The 25,752-nt window shown below is 45.2% G+C and overlaps 1 protein-coding gene across 2 annotated transcripts; it reads right to left on the bottom strand.

Annotated features, from left to right (window-relative positions):
- Positions 1-2,051: 2,051 nt before the first annotated feature.
- On the bottom strand, positions 2,052-15,034 carry LOC148119895 (uncharacterized). 2 transcript variants are annotated; one of them, XM_087896559.1, is made up of 7 exons: positions 14,424-15,034; positions 5,797-8,245; positions 4,664-5,092; positions 3,951-4,127; positions 2,981-3,156; positions 2,714-2,823; positions 2,052-2,540 (listed from the first exon to the last, which is right to left on the bottom strand). In XM_087896559.1, exon 2 carries the CDS (start codon positions 8,216-8,218, stop codon positions 5,837-5,839), a length of 2,382 nt encoding a protein of 793 aa, XP_087752685.1. In that variant the 5' UTR covers positions 8,219-8,245; positions 14,424-15,034; the 3' UTR covers positions 2,052-2,540; positions 2,714-2,823; positions 2,981-3,156; positions 3,951-4,127; positions 4,664-5,092; positions 5,797-5,836. The 2 variants fall into 2 exon arrangements, with proteins under 2 accessions (XP_087752685.1, XP_087752684.1); XM_087896558.1 differs by having other exon boundaries at positions 4,664-8,245.
- Positions 15,035-25,752: the final 10,718 nt, after the last annotated feature.

The raw sequence follows: 25,752 nt of genomic DNA, 5'->3' as shown, positions 1-25,752 counted from the left end.
CCCAGGAAAGGTAAATGGTCACACCCAGCACAGCTGCTGAGCTAACAACTCTGAAAGCAAAGCACCGGCATGCAGTCTGGAAACTCCAAGGGACCTGGATGTTGCCAAAGCAAACATTGTTGCTGGGACCAAATGGCCAGGCTCATAACTTAAAGAGTATCCTCACTAAATATCCTTTGTCCCAATGAGCAAATTACTGAGCATCTCTGAGACTCAGCTTCCTCCCCTGTGAGGTGGACATCAGGGCTACTTTGGAATGGTGTATGTAAAGATCCTGGTGTACAGTAGCTTCAGGAGACTGCACACATCCCCTCCAGCAGCGTGGGTATTGTGCAGCCAGGCACTGAGTGTGGTGTTGGGTTTGTGGACCTGCTCATCGCCTGACTATCTCCTCTCATGTTGAAGACTAAAAGCAACAACACGGTTTACTAAGCAGAGAGAACATCATCCCCACCCCCACAGAGCTACCCAGCTACCCCTATGGTCTTTGGATAAAGCCTCTTTCAGAAAAGACCACCGAGTTAGTGCTCAAGCTCTTGACTCTCTGGAGCACCTGTCTAGGGGCTAACAGGACATAGCTGCTACCTTCCCCTTGCCCAGGCCCTGATTTTACTGGGGTGTGGCTGGCCCAAGGGCCTAACTCAGTAGTTATCCAATGACCCGGACTCACTCTGGCCCCACGAGCAAGCTCAGGGCTAGGCTGTGTCAGGTTTGCCTCCTACTCAAGACCATGAACCCATTCAGATGAACTGTCTGGCCAGGGACAGAATTGCCAAGAGGCCACGTCAGAGGAGCAGCAGGGAGCCATTGACCTCAGAGCATGGGCCCACCAGGAAGGAAAGCTCTGGTAGATGAAGCTCTGCTGGGTAAATCTCCAATAGCAAAGGCCCCGGCAACCTCAGCCCCAGCATGTCTCTTGCTACTGCTGTGCCTTTGCATGTGTGCCGCTCTCATCTTTCTCTGGTATCTGGCATGGCATGAATGGGCATGGGAAGATCCCCGCTGCCCTCCATGCCATGTAGTCTTGGGAATATCCAATTCTACTGGGCATTTTCACCTGTGGATTACTGTGAAGGTGATTTCCTCCTAAGCTGTTTAACTGAAGCAATGATCTTATATAATAATAGTGTTAGTTTAAGTAAGAATTTGATGATTGGGGTTTTTTAATAGACATAGTAAGGGATTATGAAAGAGGTTAGTTTAGTGGAAAAATTAACCTAGGTAAATACAGGTAGATAAAATGTTGTCCCTGCCTCTGATAAAGCAGAGACTCCAGAGAATAAAAAATAAAAGTAGGAAGTATCACACAGCTAGAACACATGAGCTTCTGTTGAGGAGTTGTATAGGCTGTAACTTAAGTTAATGATTAAGGACTTGTGTCCCAGTAGCTTAAACTCTTTCAGTCTCAATATTGGGAGATGTGTTCACAGGTTTCAGAGTACATCATAGCTGAAACAAAGCTATGAAAATGACGTAAGGCTATATTAAGATGTTTCGTTAACAGTTTTGAGGAAACAATCTAAAGTTTAGAAAGGCTCATGGTTGAGTCAGGGACTCATTAAGGTTGGCGAACAAGAACAAAGCAGCCCAAATATTATTAGGTGACATGCCTTTCTTGCCAGGATTGGCAAGATGGTTAATTCCTTGTACCCACTTCTGCCCTTAGATTTCAGATAATTAAAAAAAAAAATCTGTTGATGAGTAGGTATGCACCCTGAGAACTTAGAGACGACTGTTTTTCATCTATGAAAGTTTAGGTTTGTGATTACTTTAAGATTCTTTATAAGATATTCTTTACAAGATAATCTTTTGAGGTCAATAATAAAATGATTGGTTCTTTCTTTTTAACTGCAAAGTGGTGCCTGCCAGCAAAAAACTGGCTGAGAAAAATACCTTGATTGCTTACACTGTTAATCGATAACGAGTTGCTTGGGTATGAATGTACATGGGTTCTTGGTGTAACATGAGGCCCGGCTTGTTGGGGTTTCTGTCCCACCCAGTACCCCACAGCCGGCATACCCCAAGGAAAATCAATCACACAGAAAACTCTATAAATTATAAAGCTGATTGGCCCATTAGGTCAGTCTTCTTATTAACTAATTCTTACATCTTATGGTAACCCATAATTCTACTCTGTGTTAGCCACACAGCTCAGTACCTTTCTCAGCGTGGCAGCTTACATCTTTCCTCTCCGGTGGTCTGGGCAGAACTGGGAGGAACCTCCCTGCTTCCCAGAATTCTCCTGTTCTCATTGCATCACCTCTACTTCCTCTCTGGTTTTCCCGCCTATACTTCCTGCCTGGCCAATCAGCGTTTTATTAAAATACATGATTGACAGAATACAGATAATTCTCCCGCACCATCTTGGAACGTCTTGTTTTTCACTTGTAGTACATAAAACATCTAATCATGTAAGGGACATGGAAAACATGGTGTTTTTTTAAAAACTTATAATTTAAATTTTAATCATTCTTGAAAAAGAGAATATAGCCACATTGTAATCTTTACATTGCTTGAAACAGTTTTCTGGGGTATATAACCTATAAGGGAGAAAAAATAAAGTTAGTTAGAAGGAAAACATCAAAAATGAAGAAAGGAAAACATCAGAAAAGATGTACAAGGAAAGAAAGAAGGAAGACGTCAAGATAGACAGAAGGAAAACAAAAATAGAGAAGATCAAGTGACAGAAAGAGTAATAAAATGAAGAACTCACCTTTGGCCCTCAGAAAAGTCCTCCTGTGTCTGTGTGTCCACTAGTTCACCTGCTCTGCATCTCCTCTTCAGTTTCCCTGACCTGCTGAAGGCTTGCCATTCATCAGCACCCTAGGGGAGATCCGGATATGTTGGAGATGCGGGGGAGATGTATCTATGTGTGTGTGTGTGTGTGTGTGTGTGTGTGTGTATTTCCTTTCATTGCAGGCCCCAAGTTAAGTTTTTCTCCCTCAGAGAAGTCAAAGATCCACTGACTCGTTAGGCTCACCTCCAAACCCTGAGCTCCTGGAGGCTGGTCCTCATGGCAGTGATACACGATGACTGTCATGCTATACAAGTGTGAAAAGATGCTGTCCATCTTCAACACAAGCTTTTCTCCATGATGGTCTAGGCACATGTCTTAGGGTTCCTACTGCTGTGAAGAGCACCATGACCATGGCAACCCTTATAAAGGAAAAGCTTTTAATTATGGTGTCTTGCCTTTCAGAGGTTCAGTCCATTATCATCATGGCGGGTCATGGCAGTGTGCAGGCAGACATGGTGCTGACTGTGTCATGATCAGAAAGCAACACGAAATGATCTGAGACATTAGGTGTGGCTTGAGCATATATGTGCCCTCAAAGCCCGCCCCACAGTGGCACTCTTCCTCCAACAAGGCCACCCCTCCTCCAACAAAGCTACACCTCCCAATAGTGCCAATCCCTTTGGTGGTTATTTTCTTTTAAAGCACTGCAGCATAGAAGGCCAGGGTGAAGGTGAGCTGTCCTCAAGACCCTTTCAAAGTCACACCTATGCCTTCTCCCTGTCCTCCCTTGTAGGGCAGGCCAGTGACAGTTGTTCCTGGGGATGAGGCAGGCTGGCCTCAGCAACCTCATACTTCCCTTTCTACTCAGGCCAGTAGTGAGGTTAGATCAGACCCCTGCAGCTTATCTTTTCCCAAAGGACTCAGTGACATCTTCAGCAGTGAGAGCCCCATACAATTGGCCCCTGCATTCAACACTGTGTGGGTGGACACTCTTAAATGCAAGGAGCCACTCTCTACCCAGGAGAACATGCACACAACTCGTACAGCAAGACATACAAGCTGACAGTGCTGGCTAAAACCCCTAGCCTGATGGTGGTCAATATTTCTGTCTAGGCCTGACATTAAATGTGGACACGGGGTTCAAGTTAGTTCTACAGCTACTAACAACAGCATCTGGAATTGCTATGCCCTAGGCCTGGCCAGGCCCACTCACCTCTACAAAGCAGAGCACAATTTCAGCCATCCAAAGTGACACACATTCTTCTCCAGCTCCCCAGCACTGTCAGACAGACAGAAGACAGGCTTGACTCTGATTTAAGTCCATGCAAAAGGGGCTGCTTCCTCCTTGTGACTCCCTGGCCCAGAATGACATGAGACTGGGTCCTCTATCCTGGAAGGAAACCATGCCATGGAACAGGAAGCAAAACCAACACCTGCCAGGGAGTCTGGGGAGTAAGGACATACAGCACTCTGGAGACACTGTCAAGCTCAGGTTTACCCAGGCTTTGCTCTGAACTGAGCCACAGGATTCAGCCATACTGAGAAGAATACCAAGAGGCGTTCTAACACAGGATTCCCTCTGCCTCCTAACCACACATGACATCCACTAACCTGGCCACACTGGAATCCAAATCCTACAGCACCAATAGATGCAGCTTCTATTGTGTGACAGGTTGAGACCAGCATCTCACTAAGGTGTCTCTACCTTGGCAACACCATTGCCAAGTAACACCGTTGTCAAGCCAATATACAAGGGGGAACTCTGAGGCCCTGAAGGGACAAGGGCCTTACCAAAGTCTGCAAAGAGCTCACGACCTGTGTCAGGAGGTCCCCAAAACTGTCCTTGTAGGGCTATCCACCCTGACAAGTTTCAACAATTTGTCACAAAAGACTGCTTGGGGTGTGGACTCAATCAGGCTAACCTACCTGGGCTCAGCTGGGGTATGGAGGTAGTAACCGTCTGTCTGGTGAGAAGATCATTGCTCCAACGTTCTAAGCCATCTCCTCTCACACATGAGAAAAAGACAGGTGAGCAGGGCAGGGGGATGTGTCCCATCAGGTACCTTTGATGCTTGCTCCAAGTAAGGACTGCAGGTGCTTCTCACCCAGGCAGTCAATCCCACTCCAAGCAGGACACTGTGAAATGCTGGGCCAGATTGCTCCTGGCTGGGATTTCCTGAGGAGAAGCCTGTGGTAGTTTGCTTACCTCCTCCTGTATTGGACAAAGCCTTCTGTGCAGGACATGTAGACACACTGCCACCGAGATGTCCTGCCTGACTCCTGCTGCAACTGTCCCAGTCCACTCCAGGCAGATCCCCACTCACCCTGTGGTTCGGCATCCATGGAGGCTCATTGCTTAAAAGCAGAAAGACACATGAAAGGCACTGTCTTGTGGCTGAAACCCACAGAATTTACTGCTGACTGTGCCGGTCCTGCTGTGCATAGGCCCCACCCGACTCCTACCTTCATCTTTGCTCCCTTTAGCCAACAGCCCCCCAATTGCCCTTTCCCCCAGCCTCTGGTCACCATCCTCTGTTGTCTACCTCTACTCAACTGCTGTAGGATAATGCTCTTGTACCCTGCCAAGATTTGTCACCCATATTGGTTTAATAAAAAGCTGATTGGTCAGTAGCCAGGCAGGAAGTATAGGTGGGCCGATGAGACTAGGAGAATTCTGGGAAAAGGAAAGGCTCACTGAGGAAGCAAGACCAAATTGCATCACTGAGATAAGGTAACAAGTCAAATGGCTAAACATAGATAAGAATAATGAGTTAGTTTATGTTGCAAGAGCTAGTAATATAAGCCTCTGTGTGTTTCCTTGGGACTGAATGGCTGCAGGACCAGGCAGGACAGAAACTTCTGTTTACAGTCAACTTTCTCGGGTTCCACATAAGGAGAGTGATGTGAGGTTGGGTCCTCAATTGCTGGCAGCACAGGATATGGCACACATGTTAAGGTACATATCCAGAAGCATGTGCAATTGCCATGTGTCAGTTACCAAAGGATGTTAGAAATGCATAAATTAAATAAAATACATAAGTGCATTTTGGTCCCCTTACCTGGTTTTGTGGGACTCCCCTGTTTCCCTTACACGTTGTTTTATGCGACTCGATTGTCCCCTCCTTCCTGTGGAGCCACTCTTCTCTGGAAAGTACAGCTTCTCCTCTCAGCTGGCAAACAGCAGCATAATCTTCGTAAGCCCTTCACTAGTCTCCTCTTCACCTGCTTCCATCCACCCCATCGGCGAGGAGAGGCTATGGTCACTCTCTGGGGTTGGGCACTGGTGAGGTTTGGTTCTGAAGTTTCCTGGGGGGTCTGTCTCTTGTCCTCATGAGCATCTGTGGTGGTCACATTCTCAAGTCCCTCTTCGGAGCTCCTCGAAGATGGTGTATGCTGGAGGAATGAGCCGCTCTTAGGGGGATTTTCATTCTGGGCCTCCACCTGGGTGATGAGGTTTTCAGAAAGAATATCCAGGTGCTGCTCAAGGTCATGCTGCACAGGGCCACAGAACACACTCTTGGAAGCCCTGCTTCTTTTCTGCAGGCTCCTTCTCAGGAGCTGCTCATCATGGTTGGGCTGCATGGGACCACAGGACAAGCTCTTGAAAGCCCTGCTTCTCTCCTGTAAGGTGATGCTCAGAAGGTGTTCGTCTTGGTTGTGCTCCACAGGACCACCTGACATGCTCTTGGGAACAATGTCCCTCTTCTGCAGGCTGCTGCACAGGTGGTATTCATGACCATGCAGCAGCGGACCACAGGACATGCTCTTGGGAACAATGTCCCTCTTCTGCAGGCTGCTGCACAGGTGGTATTCATGGACATGCTCCACAGGACCACAGGACATGCTCTTGGGAACAATGTCCCTCTTTTGCAGGCTCCTGCACAGGTGGTATTCATGGACATGCTCCACAGGACCACAGGACATGCTCTTGTGAAAAATGTCCCTCTTCTGCTGGTTGCTGCACAGGTGGTATTCATGGACATGCTCCACAGGACCACAGGACATGCTCTTGGGAACAATGTTCCTCTTCTGCAGGCTGCTGCACAGGTGGTATTCATGGACATGCTCCACAGGACCACAGGACATGCTCTTGGGAACAATGTCCCTCTTCTGCAGGCTGCTGCACAGGTGGTATTCATGGACATGCTCCACAGGACCACAGGACAGGCCCTTGGAAGCCCTGCTGCTCAGGAGCTGCTCATGGCCATGCTGCAAAGAAGAACACTGCACACCTGTGGAGTTAGGTTGGCTTTTGTGCTGGCAGCAGTGGATGGCAGGCACGCTGTGATTTTTTCTGTCTTTCTGTTTTTCATCAACATGAGGTGGATATTTTGGTGGCAAGGTAGAGGTGGAACTGTTGGGCTCACTCCCTATACTCTTCAGGAAGCAGGTGGGAGGATCTGCGGGTGCCATGCCAATATTGGGCTGCATGAGCTTGCCATTATGGTTGGTGTTGTCAACACAGGGTGACTGGTGTTTTAAAAGTAAATAAGTTGCCATGATGCTATCAAATTTGTTGTCACCTAAAGAGTCCCTAATGTCCTTGGGGGTATAGCCCATGCCCCACATGGCTGCCATAATACTGATGTTGGGCTTGTCGGGGAGTGTTTCTAGGGACAGGGTGGGTTTTGAAACTTCTTCACTGCCCTTGAGCCACGGATATTCTAAAACATGGTGTATCTTGGGCCGCTGTCTAGGATCAGTTTTGAATAACTTTAAAATGAGGCTGGAAATGTGTCCTGGGAGCTTCGGTGGAATGTAGCAATGTGGGTCCTGCATTTCTATCTGCATCTGTTCATAAGTATTTCCTTTGAAAGGGTAGTGCTTTGTCACCATGATATATAGAACCACTCCCATGCTCCAGATGTCCAGTGCCCTGGGATCATAGCCTTGGCTGCTGAAGAGCTCTGGGGCACAATAGGGAAGGGTGCCACAGAACACTCTTGACTCTGGCTCAGTACTCACATTGACGGCTAAGCCAAAATCACAGAGCTTAACGTTTTTATTTGCATCCATCAGAATGTTTTCTGGTTTGATGTCCCTATGTGCAATATCGTTCTCGTGGCAGTATTTAACGGCACACACCAGTTGTGTAAATATGTGCCGGACCTCCACTTCCGGCATATAGCCCTCTTCTAAGATACGACTAGCCAGATCACCCCCAGAGGCATATTCCAAAGCCAAGTAGATGTGTTCAGTGGTTTCCATGACATGGAACAATTTGATTATATTAGGGTGTTGGAGGAATTTCATAATCTCTACCTCATTTCCAATTATTGTAGAATCTGTTTTACCCTTTTCCAGCATCTTCAGAGCAACTGGTACCTCTGTGAGGAGGTGGACGGCCAGTTTCACCTGAGCAAAGTTTCCTGTGCCGAGGGTCTTGAGGATCTTGTAATGATCCATGATGACATCCTCTTCAGAGCATCTGTCCTGAGGATCCTGCTGCACCATCGCCTCCTCTGCCCTGCTTCCATCCATTGTCTCTCTCAGTACCAACTCACAACACTAGACATAAAAAAATCAAAAGCAGTTCTGTTACATTTTTGTTGTTATATTAATTACTATGGCCCTAAACTACATACAGCAGAGTTGATTTTGGCTTCCAGAGGAGCATCCATAATGGCAGGCAAAGTGTGGTCGATGATGGAAGAAGCAAAAAGCTAAGAGGTCATATGTTAGCCACACAGAAGAGCAAAGCAGGGGAGGCTATAAATGCTCAAAGCTCACCCCAAGGGACGGACTCAAGCAAGGCTGAACTCCTAAATGTTCAATAACTTCAAACAGTGCCACAAACTGGAGACTAAGTGTTCAAATAGGACATTTTTTAAGGGGGAAGTTCATATCAGTAAGTTCCCTCATAAAACAATCAGAGATATAAACAATCTGATCAAAACAGTCTAAGGAACTTAGCAGCAAGTGCTCAAAACAAGTGGTTAATAAACATTTTAAGTGTTTATCATCCTTAGCCACCATGGAAATGCAAATTTAAAGGAGCTTTGAAATTTCATTGCACTACAATCAGAATGAGTATTATCAGGAAAGCAAATCAGTAGAAATGCCAGGAGCCGGCAAGGATTTAGGGAAGAGGAACCTTTATTCACTGTGAGTGGGAGTACGAATGGGAGCGTGGGAGTACAAGCAGGTGTGTGGGAGTACTGACGGGTGTGTGGGAGTTCGAACGAGGGTGTGGGACTATGAACAGGTGTGTGGGAGTGTGAATGGGTGTATGTGAGTGTGAACGGGTGTGTGGGAGTTTGAACGGGTGTATGGGAGCATGAACAAATGTATGGAAGTGTGAATGGGTGTGTGGGAGTATGAACATGCATGTGGGAGTATGAACTGTTGTATGGGAGTATGAACGAGTGTATGGGAGCATGAACGAATGTGTGGTAGTATGAGTGGGTGTGTGGGAGTAGGAACTGGTATGTGGGAGTACAAACAGGTGTGTGGGAGTATGAACGAGTATATGGGAGTGTGAATGAGTGTGTGAGAGTATGTACGCATAGGTGGGAGTATGTACGCATGTGTGGGAGTATGAACGAGTGTGTGGGAATACGAATGGGTGTGGCCACCATAGAAATCAATTTGTAGAGTCCTCAAAAGCTCCGTATAGAACTGCTATACAATTCAAGTATCCCATTTTGGGGCATCTCCCCAAAGAACTCCGTTCCTACATAGATTTACCTGTACTTTCATGTTCACTGCTGATCTGCTTATAGCAGGGGGGAGATAGAACAAGCCTAAGTGTCCAGTGGATGGATGAAATTTACAAGTGAATGGATGGCTCCATAAAATATCACACTGGGAGAGACAGATGCCATGAGAAGTCTCCTACAGGCCAATTTCAGTGATACATTTTTAAAGTTACTTGTTTAACATTGAATGCTAGTGACGGCCAGAAAGATAGAAAGGGACCATTAGATGGATGGAGGCATGAAAGAGGCCTTAAGGGGAAGGGGATAGCAGAACATATGAGACATGAAGGGGGAAGAAGGGACTGCTAGACATAGGAGCAGTAGCGAAAACTAAGGATATATGAAAAACGCATGTGAAAACATGATCATATAAGCTTATTAAAAAACTACAATCTAAAAAGGAAATTTGTATGATAGTGTCCTCAATGAATGAATACATTTTCTTCTAATAGCCATAGGTTAAGTAAATGTCCCAGTGTCAGATACTGTCAGCCAAGGAAACCCCAAAGACCCTCAAAACAATACAGACCATAACCACTGTTCTTAGTTGTTCACCACCTTGGTGGTGAGATCCTATTACTGGACACCACTCTCTTGGTTGCAGAAAGTACAGAAATCAAGTTGAAGATGAGCTGCATGTTTTCTCCCCATGGGCGACTCTCCACAGTGCCAAAGGATGCTCTGCAGACTGCTGGGGGAGAAGAGTCACCAACAGTCTGACCCAGCTGTGAACCTAGGAGCTACAATAATGACTTCCCAAGCAAGACATGCTCTCTAGTGAAACTGTGGCTTAACTGGTATGGGGTTAACAACCACATTGTGATTGGAGGGAACTCAAGTCTGATTCTGAAAACCGGTCAAGAACTCTTAGTAGGGAAGGTGATGGGCCCAGGGGGAACCTGCTGCTGTTGTTGACTTCATGTTGTCAGGTGACCTTCTAAATACACATGTTGATATTCATAGATTCATAGATTGATGCTGCAGCCAACCATCAGTGAAGCTTCCTACTGCTGCAGCCAAAGTGACAAGATTAAGAGATAGATGGTGGGGTGCTTAGCCCTAACTGACACAGTCCTATCACCCCCTCCAAGACTCCGGGAATACAGTCAAAGAGAGGCAAAGAGATGTCTCTGGACATGGCATGGCTTTCACACTCGTGAACTCACTTCATGCAGTCATCCACACAAGCCTGGGCTCCTCAACTCTTTATCATTGGTAGGGGAGGGGTCTATGAGACCCCATGGCCTTCTGAGGAACTACTGGAAGGTACCATTGGTTGGAAAGGATTCATTTCCTTCAGTGATGTAACAACTGTTAAGATGCCCTTGCTCAGGGGAACACTCCTCCATTGCTTCTGGGAGTGCAAACTTCATTGTCACTATGGAAATCCATACAGCAGCTGTTCAGAATCCTTCCACAAGGTCACTCTTGCTCAACTATGTTCATTGCAGCTTTGTGCATAATAGTCAGAAACTGAAACTACCTAGACATCCCTCAACCAAAGAATGAATAAAGAAAATGTGGTACACTTATACAATGAAGGATTACTCAGCTGTTAAAAATGGCATGATAAAATATGCAGGCAAAGGGATGGAACTAGAAAAAAATCATCCTGAGCAAGGCAACCCAGATTTAAAAACTCAAACATAATATATATTCACCTGTAAGTGGGTATTTGCTGTTAAGTAAAAGATAACCACGCTATAATCCACAGACCCAGAGAGGCTAAGTAACAAGAGGGGGCTTTAGTGAAGGGGTACATGGATCTCTCTAGGAATGGGAAATAAAAAGGCTTCTGTGGGTGGACCTGGGGCAGGTGAGGATGAGAACAGGAAGAATAAAGTTGGGAGGAGAGAGTACTTAGAGAGATGATTGGAATTGAGGCCATTTGGTGGGAAATGTGGAAAACTAGTCCAGAGACACTACCTGGAACCTATGAGGGTGACCCTAGAGAGGACTCCCAGTAATGAAGAATACAGAGCCTGAATTGTCCATCTGTGTATCCTGGTAAGGCTCCCAGTAGTGGGACTGGAACATCAATCCAGCCACAAATCCTTCAGTCTACAACCTATCCTGCCTGTAAGATGTGCTGGGGTAATGGTGACTCAGAGCTTGTGGGAGTGGTCAACCAGTGGCTGGTCTAACTTAAGACCCACACCAAGAGAAGAAGCTCAGACCCTGACACTGCCTGGATCCCAGAAAGCTGGATCTCCCAGAGACTTAGGATAGAACCAAACACGACTGGCTAAAGAAAAGTGAATGAAATGATTCCTAATGATATTCTGCTATACTCATAGACTGGTGTTTAGCCCAGTCATCACAGAGAGACTTCCTCCCACAGTTGATGGGAGCAGGGCAGAGACCCACAGCCAAACATTAGGTGGAGCTCAGTGAACTCTGAGGAAGAGGGGGAAGAAGGATTGTAGGAGCCAGAAGGGTTGAGGATACCAGGAAAACACAGCCCACAGAATCAACTAAGCAGGACTCGTAGGAGCTCACAGAAACTGAAGCAGCAAGCACAGAGCCTGCATAGGGCTATTCTAGATCTTCTATAAATGTGCTGTGTTTGTTTAGCTTGGGGTTTTTATGGGACTCCTAACAGTGGGAGCGGAGGTGTCTCTGAGTCTTTTCCCTGCTCTTGGGACCCTTTTCCTGCTACTGGATTGCCTCATCCAGGCTTGTTATGAGGGTTTATGTTTCCTAGTTTTATTGCATTTTTATGTCTTATTGTCATCTCTATTGTTATGACATCAGGTGATCTCCCTGGGAGGTCTGCTCTTTTCTGAAGGGAAATCCAGGACTGCTAGGAAATGTTTTGAAAACATACTTTAGTGAACTGGAAAATCTGGAATAAGTGGGCACATTTCTAGGCACACATGGTCTATCAAAATTGAAGCAACAATTTGTAAAACATATTAGTAGATCAATAACAAAGTTGAAAAGGTAATGAAAAAAATCCCTAAACAAAAGAAATGTCCAGTGCCACAATGAAATGTGGAGAGAGCCTATAAGACAAATTGAAGAAATGATCCCTGGACGAGTCCATTGAAAGAGACAGAATGCTTCCAGACTGCTTCTACAAAACCAGACCACCCTGATACCAAAACCTAATAAAGATGCCATAAATAGGAAAAACTATTAAGTCTATTTCCTCCATGAGGCTTGGCTTGAAAATCTTAAGTGTGAATACTCAGTATTTCACACCAATTTCAGCAACACATGAGACAGGAGATACAGGTCACAATGAAGTGAGTTCATCCGGGACTCATCAATTCAGGGATGGTTCCACACACTCAGACTGATAAGGGATACTGCGTATAAACAGAATCCACAGAAAATTCACATGCTCACCATAAAGAAGAATAAAATGTAGACAATTTTCAGGAGCTGGAGGTGATTGTGTATCATGTGACTAGCCAGTGTCATAATGAGAGGCGGGGAGAAAAAAAGGAGATGGGGTGGAGAGAGAGCGGGGGGGGGGGGCGGGGGAGGTATATGGAAGAAGGCAGTGGGCTAGGTAGCCTGTGGGAGCAGTAGCCAGTAACATAAAACCCAACCCAATGAGGCTTTGACAAACCATGAAACAATCAGAGTGAAGGATACATGCCAACAGTGTAATGGCAAATGTGTCATGAGCTGTTGGGTTTAGTTACTTTAGTCACTGTGACTTTTCTCAGCTCAAGGTTCTCCCCAGAGAGCGATGAGTAACCAGAACAAGCAAGAGAATTGTCTTTATAATGATTCTTTACTAGTAGCTTCTATAGCCAATGCATTAAGGGGGTTCACACTCTTAGCACTCATGCAATAGACAACACATAAATAATTCCATATCACTATTATTAATCCTACTAATCCTAATGCATAAAACCAATTCCTAACCTCCATTTGACATACCAATTATCTATAAAGCATTTCTTAACCTTAATACAACTCACCAATTAACATTTCCTAATCTTTACCAATTATAAAACCTTTCTTAACCTTAACAAAACTTATCAAATAACATTTCCTAATCTTTAAATGGCATTTTATGACTTGATATCCTCTGTAAGATTTCTTCAGTCCTGGGCTAGAGTGATGGCTCAGCGGTTAAGAGCATTGCCTGCTCTTCCAAAGGTCCTGAGTTCAATTCCCAGCCACCACATGGTGGCTCATAACCATCTGTAATAAGGTCTGTTGCCCTCTTCTGGCCTGCAGGCATACATGTAGACAGAATATTGTATACATAATAAATGAATGAATAAATTGATGTTTTTAAAAAAAAGATTTCTTCAGTCCTGAAAGGGACTTTTGGGTTTCTTCAGACTGGATGCCCGACCGCAGGAAGCTCAACTCTTGACCACGTAATCTGTATGGTCTGGCGATGGTCTGCTCTGGGGTCTGCTCCCAAGAGGCAAAGCGTTCCATCTGCTCTGCCATGGTGCTGTTACGAGGCTCTGCTCTCAGGAAGCAAGCTCTACTTTCAGGAGACATGGCTGTGCTCTCAGAAGACAGGCGTTTGGAGGTTCCCACCACGAGGCTCAGCAACATGCCAGGGCCATCACGAAAGTGAGATGACTGCCTTGCTTCTGCCCTCTCTTTTTATGCCCATGGGAAACGGCCTCCCGTCCGATCCCTCTAATAGCCAGAAGTCCTAGGCTATCAGTACCGACCTAACACAGAAGGGTGGGGTCCTTCTCACGGGGCAAGATTACTGTCATTACCAAGGTTACTGGCTGCAGCTTTCCCCTCTGGCAGGGCCAGATGGATGTGACAGCCTCCAAGTGGGCAAAATGTTCCCTTAATATTCCTCCTTAATAATTTGCCACACAGTTTTCTTACTTATTTTCCATTTTCTAAATTATACTTATCCTATATTTTCTATATTAGACTTATCCTTATACTACAGCGTTCCTACTTTACCTACATTACAGATTCCTTTTTTTATCTATTCAGAGGGATCTGTTGTTTCCATGCTCATTACAAAAGGCCAACAGGCAAGACTGTACCTGGGTGTTGGATGAGGAGAACAGGAAGAGCCTTTCCCAAATGTGTGACTCTGCACACTGTCTTCGCCACTGGCGTCCTTGTACTGAAAGCTCTGCTTTAAATACAAGATGGATGCCAACTGTCTCAGCTATCTAAGCCCAACTTCCAACTCTGAGTCCTGATTCACGACCAAATTGATCACATGCGCAGAACCTAACCAATCAAGCCAGCCAAGCCGGGAGAGCTCATCTGATTGGGAAGGCTGAAGTCATGTGACCTGCGTGGGTCTGTAGTGAGGAGGCTTTAAGGAGGGCGGGGTGAGTGACACAACATGAGTATTCATTGTGACTGCTCCCCAGGGCTGTGCCTGCTCCTGCCGCCTCCCCCACCTTTCTGGCCTCTGTCCACAGAATTCAGGGCACACTTCTTCCCTCCCCAGTCCCCATCTCACTTGTAAAGAACCTGCACTGACTTTCTGAAGGTTGGAGGTTGGGTTTGTCTCCAGCCACTAGCTCTCTTTCTGAGGGACGTGGCAGACAAGAAACTGTTCACTACTGGGTGGGTCTCTGTCAGCTGCTGGAGTCAGGGACCAACAGGACTGCAGATAGTCATGGCCTCAAGGAGCTGGTTGTCTAAAAGGACAAGTGCTCTCCCTTGAGGAGCCTGAGTGTGTAACGTGCCCACCCCTGCCCCTCTCTCCTCCTTAGTGCCTCTGCCCAATCTATGTTAAAAACCTTTTCTTAGTGAATTCCAAGTTTACATCATAAAAAGTCATGGCTTATGCACCTTCTTGTGGTGTCCAACATCTTTAAAAAATTGAAGAATTTTCCTCACTCTGAGTCTTTTTCTAGTCTCTGCCTTGAGTATGTGATGGGCTGTTCCTCAACACACATTTCTGTTTCTCAGACTTGGAAACTTTCCCGCAAACATCTCATAAACTATCTCTCGTTTGCTGTATCTGCAAACGCTTTCATCCTCTTTTTCAATCTGTCCTCAATTTCTTGTTACGCTTTATCGATGCCCTGAGTTTTGCCTCCAGATCTCCATTGTGATTTTATTCCTTTATATGCTTATTTAATATTCCTGTTTAAACACTCCTTTTAAAGTACCCAGTTTTTGCTTGCTGGATGCATAATATTCTCTCATCTCTCTGCGGACTTTGAAGAGGTTATGTAGCAGGGTGCTATGAAATTAGGGAACTTTGTGCAAAGCTGTGTGGTCAGCAGCCATTTGTTTCCAAGCCTCTGCAAAAACACAGGCTCCAATTTCAGAAGCTGATTACTACGTGCGTAGCTGGAGTAAACTGAAAGGTGACCTTGTTATACTTTTAACTGAGCAGGAATCTTCTTTTCTTTATTGTTTTCATAATGACCCATGGCTCTTAAAACTGTGCTATTGTCCCCTGGGTCTGTGCAGCATGGCCATAAGAGGTTCCGGAGCAGCAGCCTGAAGAAGAGAAACAGGGTTTCAAGAGCGTGTCCTGTGGTCCTGTATGGCAGAACCATGATGAGAAACTGAGCAGCAGCTTGAGAAGAGAAACATGAGTGTACTACATTCCCACCAACACCAGAGTAACTGCCAATGTCAAGAATAAGGTCACCAACAAGTTCCCAGAGAGCATCTGTGTGGTGGACCTCATGAAAGTACAACAACCTTATACCAGGAAGCTATTTCAATTTGTTAGCACACCAGCAAAATCTTTTCTGTGCACAGAATTTGTAGCAGGGGAGATTGGGTCAACCTCACAAGCAGTCTTTGGCCTTATGAAGAAGGAGGTGCACCCCATTTTCCAGCAGATGGTACCTACAGTTGAGTACTTTCATGAAAGAAACATCAGCCACTGGGGCATAAAAGTCATGAACATCCTATAGATGTGGCTGGAAATACCAAACCGTATGACTTTGGAATAACTGTGAAAGTCAGCAGTGAGCAGATGCTGGAGGAGATCCGTGGCGCACACTGTTATTTAGCACAGGAGGTTGGCAGGGCCGAGGCTAATAGCATCACTAGCACTTTGGAGGAGATTGAAATCAAACATCACCTGATGATATATGCTCCATGGCCCCTCCCAGAATGGGAAAAACACAATGAAGAGTTTTAGAGCCAGGTGGACAAGGGATCTTTAGGGAGGGTGAGGAGAAGCACAAGAACTTCTCGGGTGAAGCAAGGAGGTGAGCTAGGTGAGCTGCTTGCTATTCAGCCTCTCTGGGGAGCAGGATTCTACCTCAACCTTTGAATCTTGAGTTCCTCAGAAAGAGATTTAGATACGTTCCTTTTGTAGCTTTGAAAGAGTTGAAGCCTGAGGTAACAAAATTTCCTCAGACTGCGACTCTAGTGATCAAACTATTGCTAGAATCGGCAGGAGGTGCAGTTGCTGAATAGGCTAGTCATAGCTTAAAAGGCAGCAACAATTAAAAAAGATGACATCAATTTTCAAAAAGCTAAAAATCTACCATATGACCCAGCTAGTCTACTCCATGGCATATGCCCAAATGATCCAACACCCTTTTTGGGTAATTGTTATTGATTTCTCCCAAAACATTAGCACAAGCTCTTTGCCATGGTTCATTGTCTTCCCACAACTTTCTTATCTCATCAGCAGTGAAAGGCACTATAATTTCTGCTGAGTCTATACCTGCTAATTGACGAAGTCTCAATTTTCCTTTTGTAATCAATTCAGAGACTTTTTCCACATAAGTTTTTAATTTTTTACTTGGTTTGTGTGGTAAAAAGATCCATTCCAAGATAATATCATCTCTTTGCATCAAGATTACTGTAGGAGAAATTCTGGATGGCAATATGACAAGAATACATCTAAGCTTTGGATTTACCCTGTCCACATGAGCTTCCTGTAATTTTTCTTCAACTATTGTCAGTTCTTTTTCTGCTTCAACTGTTAATTCTCTGGGACTGTTCAAGTCTTTATCACCATCCAAGGTTTTATTTAAATGAATTATTAGATCAGGTGTTATTCGGCTGGAGATGTCTCCTAATAATCTTTGAAAGTCATTAAGAGTTCGTAACCAGTCTCTCCTGATTTGTGTCTTTTGTGTCTTAATTCTTTGTAAACCTATTTTATAACCTAAATAATTAACAGAATCTCCTCTCTGAATTTTTTTCAGGAGCAATTTGCAATCCCCATTTAGGTAAAACTATTTTTACTTCTTCAAACAGCCTTTCTAAGGTATCTTTGTTTTGATCAGATATCAGGATATCATCCATATAGTGGTATATTATGGACTTAGGAAATCGTTTGCTTATAATTTTTAATGGTTGGCTTACAAACTATTGGCACAGGGTGGGAGAGTTTAACATTCCCTGTGGGAGGACAGTCCACTGGTACCTCTTTGCAGGCTGAAAGTTAATATAAGTAGACACTGTGAAGGAAACTTTTCTGTATCTTTTTCTTGTAAAGGTATAGTGAAGAAACAATCTTTCAGATCAATAACTATAAGAGGCCATCCCTTTGATAACAGGGAGGGCAGAGGAATTCCAGATTGCAGAGGGCCCATACTTTGAATAACCCTGTTGACAGCTCTAAGATCTGTCACCATTCTCCATTTACCAGATTTTTTCTTAACAACAAATACAGGAGAATTCCAAGGGCTGGTAGATTCTTCTATATGTCGAGCATCTAATTGCTCTTGTACCAGCTGTTCTAAAGCCTGTAACTTTTCCTCAGCTAAAGGCCATTGTTTAGTCCATATTGGTTTCTCAGTCAACCATTGTAGAGGCATGGCTGTTAGTACCTCTGAAGGGCCATCAATTGTGTTGTGTTCTTGTACAGCTCTAATGGCCGGTTTCCGCTATCTGTAATATCTTGTAATATTTTCCTCAGAAATATAGGCTCTAGAAGCAGCAGGAATGTTAATTTATGTATTCCATTGCTGCAATAGGTCACGACCCCATAAATTCACTGCAATATTGGCTACATATGGCCTTAGTTTTCCTATTTGTCCGTCTGGACGTATATAATTGACTCATCTTGTGTTTTGCCTTACTCGAGATAGGGTTCCAATTCCTAGGAACTGAATATCTACCTCCTGAAGAGGCCAATGCAGATGCCAAGACTCTGGAGTAATGGTACTTACATCCGCACCTGTGTCCAGTAAGCCAGTAATAAATTTGCCATTTACACACACTCTTAGCTTTGGTCTTTGTTCATTTATAGGAGTATGCCAGAATTAATGCTTACTTTGTCCTCTTAGATTTCTTGATTCATTCACCACAATTAACTCATCCTTCAGGCTGTTATTGCTTTTAACGGCAGGCATGGGGCATTCTAATTTCCCTGAAGAGGCATGTTCTCTGCAGTGATCGGAAATGACTGGACCACATTTGCCATGGGGGCCTGCTCGAGGCCCCTCATTGCATTTCCCAATGGCAACAGGTTGCCCTGTTTATCTCTTGTTGACCTACACTCATTCGACCAAGGCCTGCCCTTTCCACATCTCCTACATAAACCTGAAGGCTGAGTCCTCCTATTCCTGTTATTCCTAGAAGAGGCATTATTCCTGGAATTCCACTGTCTGCAGTCCCTTTTCATGTGTCCCATTTTGCCACAATGAAAGCATTTTGTAATCTGATGTCTCCTTTTACCTTTGGAAATTGCTTCTTGCACCCATGTTTCATTGCCATAATCAAATGTATCAACATTCATTGTATGTAATACCCATTCATCCAGAGGCGCTGATCTGATCTTTAAAGGCCCCAGGATCCTTTTGCAGTCTACATTGGCATTCTCATAAGCCAAAGACTCAATTACTATATTTCTTGCTTCTGGATCACGTATCCCTATTTGTACAGCCTTAGTTAGTCTTTGTAAAAAGTCACTTAAAGGTTCTCTCTGACCCTGTTTTACCCTGATATATGATTCTACCCTCTGACCTGAGTCTTGAACCCTGTCCCAGGCCCTTAGAGCTGCTGTGGCACATATGGATAAAATGTTTTCATCATAAAGAGCTTGTTCCTGAGGATTAGAGTAAAGTCCTTCCCCTAGAATTTGATCTAGAGAAACATCAATTCCTTTTGCTTATTCTTGTTGTTGTAAAAGTCTGGCCTCTTGTTTGAATAGGCATATGACATGCAATAAAGGTCCGTTCTCCAAGACTGCTGACGTTAATTGATTCCAGTCTCGAGAAGTTGCCCTGCTGCTGAGAGCCCAGGGTTTTAACATCTCTCTAACAAAGGACGAATGTAGTCCATTATTTCACAATTGCTTGTTTAAATTCTTTCAGATCATGCATATGTATAGGCTCCCATGTATGTTCTTTAATGACCTTAGAGTTTTTGGAGCCAGTTATCTTTTCTGATGTTATTACTGGAAAGGCAGGTATAACTCTATGTAGACTGAGATTTTTTGGAGATAAATGTTGCCTTTCTACCTTTTGCTCCTGTTCATCAGAGTCTATGATATCTTCAATCTTATTAAATCTGCTCACCATTGCCTTCTGTAAGTCCTGAATCTCCTGTCCAGTATTATGCTCCAAAGCCTTCATTAACGATTCTAAGGCATGGAGCTTGTCCGTTAGAGTTACCATATCCTCCTTGGACATAATCTTTATGGCATGTACTGTGCCTTCTTGTATGGAAATCCTGTCAATTAATCTATCATACCCTTTTGATAAAGTCCGATTTTCACATTCAATGGTTTTAATCCTCTCAGCTAATGTTTCAACACTTACAGTCATGGACTGGAGGTTATGAGTCATTTTTGTTGTTCCCTCCTCCAGAGCAGTGAAGTTCCCTTCTAAAGACTGTACCTTCTGGATATTTTGGTCAGTCGACCGAGTCATATCAGACAAAGATCTAGTCTCCTCCTGGAGAACTCCAAACTCTTTTTTGAGGAGGTTGGTGTCAGTCTGAATTGACCTTAAGGTTTTAATCTCTGCCCTTAGCATTGTGGATTCAATCTGTAAGGACTGCATCATCCTTATAAAATATCTGAACACAAGAAAAACGACAAGCCCCAGAAATAACCAAGTAAGAGGAATATCAGAGACATCCTTCAGAATATCCTCCATAGCACAATTGAAAAGGCCATTGAACTTTTGGATAGTAATATTTTCTGACATTTTCAATCAAAAGAAATCGTACTTGTATGTATGTATGTATTTATTTATTCATTTTCAACCCAAAAGAAAAATCTTACCTGTAATGACCGTTGTCTGCCAGTAGGTGGCGGGGGCGCACCTGAATCCACGTGGCAATGGGGTCAAACCAGGAAGCAAACTCTAAAATATATACACTCAAATCCAGAGGTTAAATTCACAGATCGTGTGCTCTGGCGCAGGTCAAGCGCTGGTCTCAGCCGCGCAACGGGGAAGACAGTGCCCAATGGGGGTAGCAGAAGCCAAGGAAGTTAGTTGCACGGCCCCGCCAATGCGGCTAGGAGCTGGCTAGTCAGGGTAAAGGCTGTGGGGCTGCAAATAGATCCCAGGTACGGTGAGCGCTCTGGTTGCTCGGCCCACGCCACAAGGGGGGAAAAACCCCCACATTTGGGCGCCAGATGATGCCGCAGGGCGATCGGTAATGAAAAGTCCCCAGACTATCTTAATACAAAATATACAGCTTTAATAAACAGAAGTAAGACTTACATCAGTTTAGAGCCAGGCGAGAGAGAGCTAGCGGGAGCACGCTTGCCAGGTTTATAGGCAGGCTTTAGCCTGAGGGCGGCACGCCCCACAAACAGAAAGTGATTGGCTGAACTCCCCTATCACATAGAGAGATCCATGTACCCCTTCACTAGAGCCCCCTCTTGTTACCTAGCCTCTCTGGGTCTGTGGATTATAGCGTGGTTATCTTTTACTTAACAGCAAATACCCACTTACAGGTGAATATATATTATGTTTGAGTTTTTAAATCTGGGTTGCCTTGCTCAGGATGATTTTTTCTAGTTCCATCCCTTTGCCTGCATATTTTATCATGTCATTTTTAACAGCTGAGTAATCCTTCATTGTATAAGTGTACCACATTTTCTTTATTCATTCTTTGGTTGAGGGATGTCTAGGTAGTTTCAGTTTCTGACTATTATGCACAAAGCTGCAATGAACATAGTTGAGCAAGAGTGACCTTGTGGAAGGATTCTGAACAGCTGCTGTATGGATTTCCATAGTGACAATGAAGTTTGCACTCCCAGAAGCAATGGAGGAGTGTTCCCCTGAGCAAGGGCATCTTAACAGTGGTTACATCACTGAAGGAAATGAATCCTTTCCAACCAATGGTACCTTCCAGTAGTCCCTCAGAAGGCCATGGGGTCTCATAGACCCCTCCCCTACCAATGATAAAGAGTTGAGGAGCTCAGGCTTGTGTGGATGACTGCATGAAGTGAGTTCACGAGTGTGAAAGCCATGCCATGTCCAGAGGCATCTCTTTGCCTCTTTGACTGCATTCCCGGAGTCTTGGAGGGGGTGATAGGACTGTGTCAGTTAGGGCTGAGCACCCCACCATCTATCTCTTAATCTCGTCACTTTGGCTGCAGCAGTAGGAAGCTTCACTGATGGTTGGCTGCAGCATCAATCTATGAATCTATGAATATCAACGTGTGTATTTAGAAGGTCACCTGACAACATGAAGTCAACAGCAGCAGCAAGTTCCCCCTGGGCCCATGACCTTCCCTACTAAAGGTTCTTGACCGGTTTTGAGAATCAGACATGAGTTCCCTCCAATCACAAAGTGGTTGTCAACCCCATACCTGTTAAGCCACAGTTTCACTAGAGAGCATGTCTTGCTTGGGAAGTCATTATTGTAGCTCCTGGGTTCACAGCTGGGTCAGACTGTTGGTGACTCTTCTCCCCCAGCAGTCTGCAGAGCATCTTTTGGCACTGTGGAGAGTTGCCCATAGGGAGAAAACTTACAGCTCATCTTCAACTTGATTTCTGTACATTCTGCGACCAAGTGAGTGGTGTCCAGTAATAGGATCTCACCACCAAGTCTGGTGAACAACCAAGAACAGTCTGTATTGTTCTTGTCTATGAACAATGGTCTGTATTGTTTTGAGGGTCTTTGGGGTTTCCTTGGCTGACAGTATCTGACACTGGGACATTTACTTAACCTATGGCTATTAGAAGGAAATGTACTTATTCATTGAGGACACTATCATACAAATTTCCTTTTTAGATTATAGTTTTTAATAAGCTTATATGATCATGTTTTCACATGTGTTTTTCATATATCCTTAGTTTTCGCTATTACTTCCATGTCTAGTGGTTCCTTCATGTCTGAAATGTTCTGCACTACACATTCAAAGCAACAACTTATGAAAAGATGGAGGAAATGCAAGAGCCACGTTACTACATTCCGCCAAAGCTCCCAGGACAGATTGCCGGTCTCATCGTGCAGATGTTCACTACAGATCCTGGGCAGAGGCCCAAGATACATGACGTTTTGGAACATCAGTGGCTCAAGGGCAGTAAAGAGTTTTCAAAACCGACCCTGTCCCTAGAAACACTCCCCAACAAGTCCAACCCCAGTATTATAGCAGCCATTTGGGGCATAATCTATAGCCCAAAGGACATTAGAAACTCCTTACATGAAAAAATTTTAACAGCATCATGGCAACTTACTTAATTTGATAACATCAGTCACCCTGAGTGGACAACACCAACCATAATGGCAAGCTCATGCAGCCCAATATTGCCCTGGCATCCGCAGATCCTCCCACCTGCCATTACGTCCTAAAGAGCATAGGGAGTGAGCTCGACAATTCCACCTCTACCCTGCCAGCAAAATATCAATCTCATGGTGATCACAAACTTGTAAAGAAGAACAACAGCAAGAATCACAGCATGCTACAATCCCCTCTTGCCAATAGTAAAGCCTACCTCACCCCTCAGTCACCCAGTGTGGTCCTGTGCAGCAGACCATGGTGAGCAGCTCCTGAGTCGCGGCCTGCAGAAGAGAAGCTTGGCTTCCAAGAGCATTTTCTGTGGTCCTGCGCAGCACAACCATAATGAGCAGCCTACAGAACATAAGCAGGACTTCCAAGAGCATGTTCTGAAGTCCTGTGCAGCCTAGCCATGAGCAGCTCCTGACCTGCAGGTTGCAGAAGAGAAACAGGGTTTCCAAGTCCTGTGCAGCACAACGATGATTTAACACCTCATGAGCAGTAGCTTACAGAAGAGAAGCAGGGCTTCCTATGGAACTATGCAGTATGACCACAAACACCTCCAGAGCAGCAGCCTGCAGAAGAGAAGCTTTGTTTCCAAGAGCATATCACATGGTCCTGTGCAGAACAACCATGATTAACAACTGAGTAGCAGCCTACAGAAGAGAAGCAGGGCTTCCAAGTGCATGTCCTATGGTCCTGTGCAGACTAAACCCCAAGCAGCTCCTGAGCATCAGCATGCAGAAGAGAATCAGGGTTTCCAAGAGTGTGTCATGTGTTCTGGTGCAGCTCAAACATGATGAGAAGCTCCTGAGCAGCAGCTTGCAGAAGAAAAGCATGTCTTCCAAGGGTATGTTCTGTGTTCCTATGCAGCCCAACCATGATGAGAATCTCCAGAGAAGCAGCTTGCAGAAGAGAAACAGGGTTTCCAAGAGTGTGTCCTGTGGTCCTTTACAGTATGACTGTGAGCAGGCTCCTAAGTAGCATCCTGCTGGAAATATGCAGGGCTTCCCAGAATGTATCCTGTGGTCCTGGGCAAAAAGCCCATGAGTAGCTCCTGAGTAGCAGCCTGCAAGAGTCAAGCAGGGCTTCCTAGAATGTGTCCTGTGGCCTGTGTAGCACAACCATGAGAAAAATCTGAGCAGCAGCCTGCAGAAGAGAAACATTGTTTCCAAGAGCTTGTCCCATGGTCCTGTGCAGAACAACTATGATGAGAAAGTGATCAGCAGCCTACATTAGAGAAACAGTGCTTCTAAGAGCATGTCCTGTGGTCCTGTGCAGCCTTACCATGATCAGCTTTTGAGAAGCATTCTACAGAAGAGGAACAGTGTTTCTAACAGCCTGTCCTTTGGTCCTGTGCAGCATGGCTGTGAAGAACTCCTGACCATCAGCCTGCAGAAGAGAAGAAGGACTTCCAAGAGTGTGTCACATGGTCCTGTGGAGAACAACCATGATGAACAAGTGATCAGCAGCCTACAGAATAGAAGCAGGGCTGCCAAAGCGTGCCTGGTGGTCCTGTGCAGCCTTACCACGAGCAGCTCCTGAGCAGCAGCTTGCAGAAGAGAAGCATGTCTTCCAAAAGCATGTCCTGTGGTCCTATGCAGACCAACCATGATGAGAATCTCCAGAGAGGCAGCTTGCAGAAGAGATGCGTGGCTTCTGAGAGCATGTTCTGTTGTCCTGTAGAGCGTAGCTGTGATAAGAGGCTGAACCACACCCTGCAGAAGAGAAGCCTGGCTTCCAAGAGCATGTCCAGTGGTCCTGGGCAAAATGACCATGAGTAGCTCCTGAGTAGCAGCCTGCAAAAGTCAAGCAGGGCTTCCCAGAATGTGTCCTGTGGTCCTGTGCACCATGGCCATGATGAGCAGCTCCTGAGTAGGAGCTTGCAGAAAGAAATGTGGATTCCAAGAGCATGTCCTCTGATTCTGTGCAGTTCAACCATGATGAGGTTGCAGAAGAAAAGTGTGGCTTCCAAGAGTGTGTCCTGTGGTCTTGTGCTGCATGACTGTGAGCATCCCTTAAGCAGCAGCCTGCAGAAGAGAAGCATGGCTTCCTAGAGTATGTCATTTGTTTCTGTACACCATGTCTATGAGCAGTTCCCGAGCAGCCTGCAGAAAATAAGAATGTCTTCAAAGTGCGTGCCCAGTTGTGCTGTGCACATGACCATAATGAGCATTTTCTTAGTATCAGCCAGCAGAAGAGAAGCAGGTCTTTCCAGAATGTGTCCCGGGGTCCTGTGCAGCATGACCACGATGAGAATCTGAGTATTAGCTTGCAGAAGAGAAGCAGGGCTTCCAAGTGTGTGTTGTGGTCCTGTGCAGCCTAACTATGCATGGTTCCTGAGCAGCAGCCTACAGAAGATCAACAGGGTTTCCTCGAGCATGTCCTTTGGTGTGGTGCAACACACCATGAAAAACACCCCCTGAGCATGGTCTTAGAGATGGAAAGCAGGGCTTCCATCTTTTTGTGGGTCTGTGCAGCCCAATCATGATGAGCAGCTCCCAAGAAGCATCTTGCAGAAGAGAAGTGTGACTTACAAGGGCATGTTCTGTAGTCCTATACTGCATGACAGTGAGCAGTTCCTGAGAAGCAGCCTGCAGAAAAGAAGAATGGCTTCCAAGAGTGTGTCCTGTGGTCCTGTACAGCATGACCATGGCAAGCAGCTCCTGAGCAGTGGCCTGCAAAGAAAAGCAAGGCTTCCCAGAATGTGTCCAGTGGTCCCATGCAACATGTCCATGGTGAGC

Source organism: Myodes glareolus, chromosome 14, assembly GCF_982192425.1.
Source record: "Myodes glareolus chromosome 14, mMyoGla1.1, whole genome shotgun sequence".
In the NCBI taxonomy this organism is placed as follows: domain Eukaryota; kingdom Metazoa; phylum Chordata; class Mammalia; order Rodentia; family Cricetidae; genus Myodes; species Myodes glareolus.
This window is presented reverse-complemented; position numbering and strand designations above follow the sequence as displayed.

What these genes read in the sequence shown, in the direction of transcription:
- LOC148119895 (XM_087896558.1), bottom strand. Translation starts at nt 8,218, where the DNA reads ATGGATGGAAGCAGGGCAGAGGAGGCGATGGTGCAGCAGGATCCTCAG.